At 40.0% G+C, this 10000-nt stretch overlaps 1 protein-coding gene across 1 annotated transcript in view; it reads left to right on the top strand.

Annotated features, from left to right (window-relative positions):
• Nucleotides 1-10000, top strand: part of itfg1 (integrin alpha FG-GAP repeat containing 1) — a 402483-nt gene that overhangs the window by 194773 nt on the left and 197710 nt on the right. The window contains exon 9 of the mRNA XM_061963663.1: nucleotides 130-224. Within this exon, the coding sequence (XP_061819647.1) occupies nucleotides 130-224 (95 nt within the window). The remainder of the gene's footprint in view (nucleotides 1-129; nucleotides 225-10000) is intronic.

Genomic DNA, 10000 nt, shown 5'->3' with positions numbered 1-10000 from the left:
AGACCCTGTCCTTTTGCCTGGAACTCATTTCAACACAAAGTTTTTTTTGTGATAACTTACAATTATTCTAACACTCGTCTTCTGTTGTTTTTTTTCACTGATCTTTTTTCTTAAATTGATTTTTGGCAGATGGTGACGGCTACCAGGACCACCTCCTCCCCGTCTGCTTGGACGAGGCCTGCCAACGCAGCGCCATCTACCTGGCCAAGTCTGGCTCCAAAGAGGTACACTCACACACATTTATGTGGTTCTCACCTTCTAGGGACCTGAGAAAAAAGCCTCCCTCTTTAGGACCAGCCTTTCTAGATATATAAAGATGTGTATTCACAACATTAATAACATATACATACTATGCACATATAAAAAAAGTAAGCTTTTAGTTTTGTTAGGGCCCGCATGGCCCATTGCATAAGGACTCCCTTTGGGAGTCCTTATGCAATGGGACATAAGGACCTATTGAATTTGTAAGGTTTTATTCTTTATTCTTTATTCTTCCGCCGCCACATTAAACTGTAATTTGACCCACTTAACATGCTTCAAAACTCACCATATTTGACCCACACATCAGGACCTGCGAAAATTGCCTTTTTTTAGGGCCCGCATGGCCCATTGCATAAGGACTCCCACAGGGAGTCCTTATGCAATGGGACATAAGGACCTATTGAATTTGTAAGGTTTTATTCTTTATTCTTCCGCCGCCACATTAAACTGTAATTTGACCCACTTAACATGCTTCAAAACTCACCACATCAGGACCTGCGAAAATTGCCTTTTTTTAAAAAAAAACGAACCACAAAACTCAAAATTGCGCTCTAGCGCACCCTAGGAAGAAAAAAAAAAACTAGACTGCCTGTAACTCCCACTAGGAAGGTCGGAGAGACATGAACCAAACAAAAACCTCTATGTAGGTCTGACTTAGACCTACATTTCGTAATGGTACATTCTCGGGCTAAAATCAACAGGAAGTTGGCAATTCCCCCTTCAAAAAAAACAAAAAACTACTAAAAACAGTCACTTTTGCCTCTTTGAGCTGTAATTTGACCCCCTTAACATGCTTCAAAACTCACCAAACTGAACGCACACATCAAGACTGGCAAAAATTGTGATCTAATAAAAAAAGCTAACCCCAAAACTCAAAATTGTGCTCTAGCGCAATTTTTTAATAAAACGCACAAAAAACTGCTCCTCGGATGAAAAAAACGGACAAAACTGCCTGTAACTCCCACTGGGAAGGTCGGAGAGACATGAAACAAAAACCTCTATGTAGGTCTCACTTAGGCCTACAACCCCCAGCAAAAATCAACAGGAAGTTTGCTATTCCCCCTTCAAAACAAAATTTTTGTAAAAACCGGTCACCTTTCTTCAAAATCTATCTCCTCTGAGCGCGTTTGTCGTTTCGGCTTCAAAAAATAACAGAACAGCGTTTTAATACCTGCTCCGGTTTTGATTTTATGACCCTTCAAAGACCCGCTGCGCTGATGCTGCTGCGCTGCTGTTTTTTTAAGATGGCTGCTTAAAAGCAGGAAGCACCAACGTGCCCACACAATGCAGACAAGGTAGGTACACTAGACAAAAGTCTTAGGACACTTAGGCCGAAAACTGGACAAAAGTATTGGGACACTTAGAACGACAACTGGACAAAAGTATTGGGACACTTGGGACTACAACTTGACAAAAGTATTGGGAAACTTGGGACTAAAACTTGACAAAAGTTTTGGGCCACTTGGGACTAAAACTTGACAAAAGTATTGGGACACTTGACTACAACTTGACATAAATATTGGGACACTTCGGATTACCACTGGACAAAAGTATTGGGACACTTAGGACTAAAACTTGACAAAAGTATTGGGCCACTTGGGACTAAAACTTGACAAAAGTATTGGGACACTTAGAACTACCACTGGACAAAAGTATTGGGACACTTAGGACTAAAACTTGACAAAAGTATTGGGCCACTTGGGACTAAAACTTGACAAAAGTATTGGGACACTTAGAACTACCACTGGACAAAAGTATTGGGACACTTAGGACTAAAACTGGACAAATGTTTTGGGACACATAGGACTAAAACTGGACAAAAGTATTGGGACACTTAGGACTAAAACTTGACAAATGTATTGGGACACTTACTACTAAAACTAGACAAAAGTATTGGGACACTTAGGACTAAAACTGGACAAATGTATTGGGACACTTAGGACTACAACTTGACAAAAGTATTGGGACACTTACTACTAAAACTGGACAAAAGTATTGGGACACTTGGGACTAAAACTGGACAAAAGTATTGGGACACTTAGGACTAGCACCTGCCAAATATGCGGGCCCGACCAACGCTGCTTGCAGCTTTAATTTTTTTCAGAATTTTTTGTTTGGAATTGTGTGAATGCTCCAAAACATTCACACATTTACTTTTCTTCACCAAAATTAATCTATTTATTAAACTACTTCACATTTTTCACCCGATTCAAAGCGTTCCAACTTCAAACTATTCAGCCTATTCGGGAATCGCAAGTTCTCCTTTGACAAATTCCAAAAATTCCCAGATTTCCCAGCATTCCAGGGTTTCCGGGACATTTTTCCCATTCAAAATGAATTGGCCATTTTTCAAACGTTCACCATTTTCACATTTTTCAACCTATTCAAAACATTCCACCCTCAACACATTCCACCGTCCTGGAAATTTAAACTACTTTTTTTCCAAGTTCAAAATGATTCCAGGATTTTCCAGAATTCCTGGTTTTCCAAAGCCCTATTTCCACCCTTTTTTTGGCGACTACTCCTTCCACATTTTTCAACCGTTCCCCCTTCAAAACATTCCTCTTAATCAGGACAAAAAACAAAGTTCTTTTTTAACAGTTTTTTTTCGTTTTTCCCAAAATCCCAGGAATTCCGTAATATCATGTGCGATACAAGCAGTCCTGCAGTGTGTTTACTTGCAGTGTGTTTACTTGTGTGTGATATCATGTGCGATACACGCAGCCCTGCAGCGTGTTTACTTGTGTGTGAAATCACGTGCGATACAAGCAGTCCTGCAGCGTGTTTACTTGTGTGTGATATCACATGTGATACAAGCAGTCCTGCAGCGTGTTTACTTGTGTGTGATATCATGTGCGATACATGCAGCCCTGCAGCGTGTTTACTTGTGTGTGAAATCACGTGCGATACAAGCAGTCCTGCAGCGTGTTTACTTGTGTGTGATATCATGTGGGATACACGCATCCCTGCAACGTGTTTACTTGTGCGTGATATCATGTACGATTCACGCATTCCTGTGTGATATCAGGTGCGATACAAGCAGTCCTGCATCATGTTTACTTGTGCGCGATATCATGTGCGATACAAGCAGTCCTGCAGCATGTTTACTTGTGTGTGATATCACGTGCGATACAAGCAGTCCTGCAGCGTGTTTACTTGTGTGTGATATCACATGCGATACAAGCAGTCCTGCAGCATGTTTACTTGTGTGTGATATCACGTGTGATACAAGCAGTCCTGCATCGTGTTGACTTGTGTGTGATATCATGTGCGATACACGCAGTCCTGCAGCGTGTTTACTTGTGTGTGATATCATGTGCTATACAAGCAGTCCTGCAGCGTGTTTACTTGTGTGTGATATCACGTGCGATACACGCAGCCCTGCAACATGTTTACTTGTGCGTGATATCATGTGCGATACAAGCATCCCTGCATCGTATTTACTTGTGTGCGATATCATGTGTGATACAAGCAGCCCTTCATCGTGTTTACTTGCGTGTGATATCACATGCGATACAAGCAGTCCTCCAGCGTGTTTACTTGCGTGTAATATCATATGCAATACACGCAGTCCTGCAACATGTTTACTTGTGTGTGATATCATGTGCGATACAAGCAGTCCTGCAACATATTTACTTGTGTGTGATATCATGTGCGATACACGCAGTCCTGCAACATATTTACTTGTGTGTGATATTATTTGCGATACACGCAACCCTGCATCGTGTTTACTTGCGCGTGATATCATGTACGATACACGCATTCCTGCATCGTGTTGACTTGTGTGTGATACCATGTGTGATACAAGCAGCCCTGCATCGTGTTTACTTGTGTGTAATATCATATGCAATACATGCAGTCCTGCAACATGTTTACTTGTGTGTGATATCATGTGCGATACAAGCAGTCTTGCAACATGTTTACTTGTGTGTGATATCATGTGGGATACACGCAGCCTTGCATCGTGTTGACTTGTGCGCGATCCCATGTGCGATACAAGCAGTCCTGCAACATGTTTACTTGTGTGTGATATCATGTGCGATACAAGCAGTCCTGCAAGGTGTTTGGATAGAATGTGCCTAAAAATAGGAACAGAACTGCATGTTAGAACACTCGATATTCAGCTGTATACACATGCTTCTCTCACACACACACACACACACACACACACACACACACACACACACACACACACACACACACGCACACACACACACACACACACACACACACACACACACACACACACACACACACACACACACCACCCACGTACAGTCTTTACAGTGTGCACGGAACCAGCTTCCACTTTCCCTTCTCCCCTTCCAAAATAGAAATATTATCGGCTTATCCGCCATGTCCGCCACACACACACACACACACACACACACACACACACACACACACACACACACACACACACACACACACACACACACACACACACACACACACGCAGTCAAGCGCTCCCCGTAGAGGCGCATTTCTCCTGCTTCTGTGGTGTCACGTTTAGTGTTTGTCAAGAAGAAGAGAGCGGAATGGTAGAAAGCGTGTTGAAGGAGGGAGGAAAGGAAAGAAGGAGGGAGGAAAGGAGGAGGAGAAGGATGGTGTTATCTCCACTGATGGATGAAGAGAACACACGCTGATACGTGATTGAGATACTCATGGCTGCCGAGGGGAGGGAGGAGCAGTCCTGCTGCGCTGATGGCAGCGTTCAACTCTTCATTTCTACCACATTACATATATACTCAGAGCGTGTACAGATAAAATATGTCAATATTACATGTTATCATGAATGTTAATAGATACTACATATGTACTTAAAGCATATTGAAAATATGTCAATATTACATGTTATTATGAATGTTAATAGATACTACATATGTACTTAAAGCATATTGAAAATATGTAAATATTACATGTTATTATGAATGTCACTACATTACATGTATACTTCTTCTACTACATATGTGTAATATACATGTGTACTACTTTGACTACATATGTGTATTATACATGTATACTACTTCGACTACATATGTGTAATATACATGTATACTACATATGTGCAGTATGCATGTATAGTACATATACTACATATGTGCAGTATGCATGTATAGTACATATACTACATATGTGCAGTATTCATGTACTTTACATATACTACACATGTGTAGTATGCATGTATAGTACATATACTACATATGTGCAGTAAACATGTATAGTAGATATACTACATATGTGTAGTAAACATGTATAGTACATATACTACATATGTGCAGTATACATGTATTTTACATATACTATATATGTGGAGTAAACATGTATTGTACATATACTACATATGTGCAATAAACACGTATAGTGCATATACTACATTTGTGCAGTATACATGTATTGTACATATACTACATATGTGCAGTATACATGTATTTTACATATACTACATATGTGTAGTATGCATGTGTAGTATATATACTACATATGTGCAGTATACATGTATTTTACATATACTACATATGTGTAGTAAACATGTATTGTACATATACTACATATGTGCAATAAACACGTATGGTGCATATACTACATATGTGTAGTAAACATGTATTGTACATATACTACATATGTGTAGTATGCATGTATAGTATATATACTACATATGAATATTATGCATGTATAGTACATATACTACATATGTGCAGTATACATGAATAGTACATATACTACATATGTGCAGTATACATGTATTTTACATATACTACATATGTGCAATAAACACGTATAGTGCATATACTACATTTGTGCAGTATACATGTATTGTACATATTCTACATATGTGTAGTATGCAGGTATAGTATATATACTACATATGAATATTATGCATGTATAGTACATATACTACATATATGCAGTATACATGTATTGTACATATACTACATATGTGTAGTATGCATGTATAGTACATATACTACATATGAATATTATGCATGTATAGTACATATACTACATTTGTGCAGTATACATGTTTAGTACATGTACTGCATATGTGTAGTATACATGTATAGTGCATATACTACATATGTGCAGTATACATGTATAGTACATATACTACATATGTGTAGTATGCATGTGTAGTACATAAACAACATATACTACGCCATCAGTGTGTGAATGTGGAAATAGTGTCAAAGCGTTTTGAGTATCTTGAAGGTAGAAAAGTGCTATACAAGTATAACACATTTATATATGTTGCCTTCTTCTAGTTGCATGTATGTGTATTGTTTGCTGTGTGATGTTGCCTCCTTCTAGTTGTATGTATGTGTGTTGTTTGCTGTGTGATGTTGCCTCCTTCTAGTTGTATGTATGTGTGTTGTTTGCTGTGTGATGTTGCCTCCTTCTAGTTGTATGTATGTGTGTTGTTTGCTGTGTGATGTTGCCTCCTTCTAGTTGTATGTATGTGTGTTGTTTGCTGTGTGATGTTGCCTCCTTCTAGTTGTATGTATGTGTGTTGTTTGCTGTGTGATGTTGCCTCCTTCTAGTTGTATGTATGTGTGTTGTTTGCTGTGTGATGTTGCCTCCTTCTAGTTGTATGTATGTGTGTTGTTTGCTGTGTGATGTTGCCTCCTACTAGTTGTATGTATGTGTGTTGTTTGCTGTGTGATGTTGCCTCCTTCCTATTGTATGTATGTGTGTTGTTTGCTGTGTGATGTTGCCTCCTTCTAGTTGTATGTATGTGTGTTGTTTGCTGTGTGATGTTGCCTCCTTCTAGTTGTATGTATGTGTGTTGTTTGCTGTGTGATGTTGCCTCCTTCTAGTTGTATGTATGTGTGTTGTTTGCTGTGTGATGTTGCCTCCTTCTAGTTGTATGTATGTGTGTTGTTTGCTGTGTGATGTTGCCTCCTTCTAGTTGTATGTATGTGTGTTGTTTGCTGTGTGATGTTGCCTCCTTCTAGTTGTATGTATGTGTGTTGTTTGCTGTGTGATGTTGCCTCCTTCTAGTTGTATGTATGTGTGTTGTTTGCTGTGTGATGTTGCCTCCTACTAGTTGTATGTATGTGTGTTGTTTGCTGTGTGATGTTGCCTCCTTCCTATTGTATGTATGTGTGTTGTTTGCTGTGTGATGTTGCCTCCTTCTAGTTGTATGTATGTGTGTTGTTTGCTGTGTGATGTTGCCTCCTTCTAGTTGTATGTATGTGTGTTGTTTGCTGTGTGATGTTGCCTCCTTCTAGTTGTATGTATGTGTGTTGTTTGCTGTGTGATGTTGCCTCCTTCTAGTTGTATGTATGTGTGTTGTTTGCTGTGTGATGTTGCCTCCTTCTAGTTGTATGTATGTGTGTTGTTTGCTGTGTGATGTTGCCTTCTTCTAGTTGTATGTATGTGTGTTGTTTGCTGTGTGATGTTGCCTCCTTCTAGTTGTATGTATGTGTGTTGTTTGCTGTGTGATGTTGCCTCCTTCTAGTTGTATGTATGTGTGTTGTTTGCTGTGTGATGTTGCCTCCTTCTAGTTGTATGTATGTGTGTTGTTTGCTGTGTGATGTTGCCTCCTTCTAGTTGTATGTATGTGTGTTGTTTGCTGTGTGATGTTGCCTCCTTCTAGTTGTATGTATGTGTGTTGTTTGCTGTGTGATGTTGCCTCCTACTAGTTGTATGTATGTGTGTTGTTTGCTGTGTGATGTTGCCTCCTTCCTATTGTATGTATGTGTGTTGTTTGCTGTGTGATGTTGCCTCCTTCTAGTTGTATGTATGTGTGTTGTTTGCTGTGTGATGTTGCCTCCTTCTAGTTGTATGTATGTGTGTTGTTTGCTGTGTGATGTTGCCTCCTACTAGTTGTATGTATGTGTGTTGTTTGCTGTGTGATGTTGCCTCCTTCCTATTGGATGTATGTGTGTTGTTTGCTGTGTGATGTTGCCTCCTTCTAGTTGTATGTATGTGTGTTGTTTGCTGTGTGATGTTGCCTCCTTCCTGTTGTATGTATGTGTGGTGTTTGCTGTGTGATGTTGCCTTCTTCCTGTTGTATGTATGTGTGTTGTTTGCTGTGTGATGTTGCCTCCTTCTAGTTGTATGTATGTGTGTTGTTTGCTGTGTGATGTTGCCTCCTTCTAGTTGTATGTATGTGTGTTGTTTGCTGTGTGATGTTGCCTCCTTCTAGTTGTATGTATGTGTGTTGTTTGCTGTGTGATGTTGCCTCCTTCTAGTTGTATGTATGTGTGTTGTTTGCTGTGTGATGTTGCCTCCTTCTAGTTGTATGTATGTGTGTTGTTTGCTGTGTGATGTTGCCTCCTTCTAGTTGTATGTATGTGTGTTGTTTGCTGCGTGATGTTGCCTCCTTCTAGTTGTATGTATGTGTGTTGTTTGCTGTGTGATGTTGCCTCCTTCTAGTTGTATGTATGTGTGTTGTTTGCTGTGTGATGTTGCCTCCTTCTAGTTGTATGTATGTGTGTTGTTTGCTGTGTGATGTTGCCTCCTTCTAGTTGTATGTATGTGTGTTGTTTGCTGTGTGATGTTGCCTCCTACTAGTTGTATGTATGTGTGTTGTTTGCTGTGTGATGTTGCCTCCTTCCTATTGTATGTATGTGTGTTGTTTGCTGTGTGATGTTGCCTCCTTCTAGTTGTATGTATGTGTGTTGTTTGCTGTGTGATGTTGCCTCCTTCTAGTTGTATGTATGTGTGTTGTTTGCTGTGTGATGTTGCCTCCTACTAGTTGTATGTATGTGTGTTGTTTGCTGTGTGATGTTGCCTCCTTCCTATTGGATGTATGTGTGTTGTTTGCTGTGTGATGTTGCCTCCTTCTAGTTGTATGTATGTGTGTTGTTTGCTGTGTGATGTTGCCTCCTTCCTGTTGTATGTATGTGTGGTGTTTGCTGTGTGATGTTGCCTTCTTCCTGTTGTATGTATGTGTGTTGTTTGCTGTGTGATGTTGCCTCCTTCTAGTTGTATGTATGTGTGTTGTTTGCTGTGTGATGTTGCCTCCTTCTAGTTGTATGTATGTGTGTTGTTTGCTGTGTGATGTTGCCTCCTTCTAGTTGTATGTATGTGTGTTGTTTGCTGTGTGATGTTGCCTCCTTCTAGTTGTATGTATGTGTGTTGTTTGCTGTGTGATGTTGCCTCCTTCTAGTTGTATGTATGTGTGTTGTTTGCTGTGTGATGTTGCCTTCTTCCTGTTGTATGTATGTGTGTTGTTTGCTGTGTGATGTTGCCTCCTTCTAGATGTATGTATGTGTGTTGTTTGCTGTGTGATGTTGCCTCCTTCTAGTTGTATGTATGTGTGTTGTTTGCTGTGTGATGTTGCCTCCTTCCTGTTGTATGTATGTGTGTTGTTTGCTGTGTGATGTTGCCTCCTTCTAGTTGTATGTGTGTTGTTTGCTGTGTGATGTTGCTTCCTTCCTGTTGTACGTATGTGTGTTGTTTGCTGCGTGATGTTGCCTCCTTCTAGTTGTATGTATGTGTGTTGTTTGCTGTGTGATGTTGCCTCCTTCTAGTTGTATGTATGTGTGTTGTTTGCTGTGTGATGTTGCCTCCTTCTAGTTGTATGTATGTGTGTTGTTTGCTGTGTGATGTTGCCTCCTTCTAGTTGTATGTATGTGTTGTTTGCTGCGTGATGTTGCCTCCTTCTAGTTGTATGTATGTGTGTTGTTTTCTGTGTGATGTTGCCTCCTTCTAGTTGTATGTATGTGTGTTGTTTGCTGTGTGATGTTGCCTCCTTCTAGTTGTATGTATGTGTGTTGTTTGCTGTGTGATG

Source organism: Nerophis lumbriciformis, linkage group LG06 (assembly GCF_033978685.3).
Source record: "Nerophis lumbriciformis linkage group LG06, RoL_Nlum_v2.1, whole genome shotgun sequence".
Lineage (NCBI taxonomy): Eukaryota > Metazoa > Chordata > Actinopteri > Syngnathiformes > Syngnathidae > Nerophis > Nerophis lumbriciformis.
The sequence above is the reverse complement of the archived record's forward strand: the minus strand, read 5'-3'. Positions and strand labels throughout refer to the sequence as shown.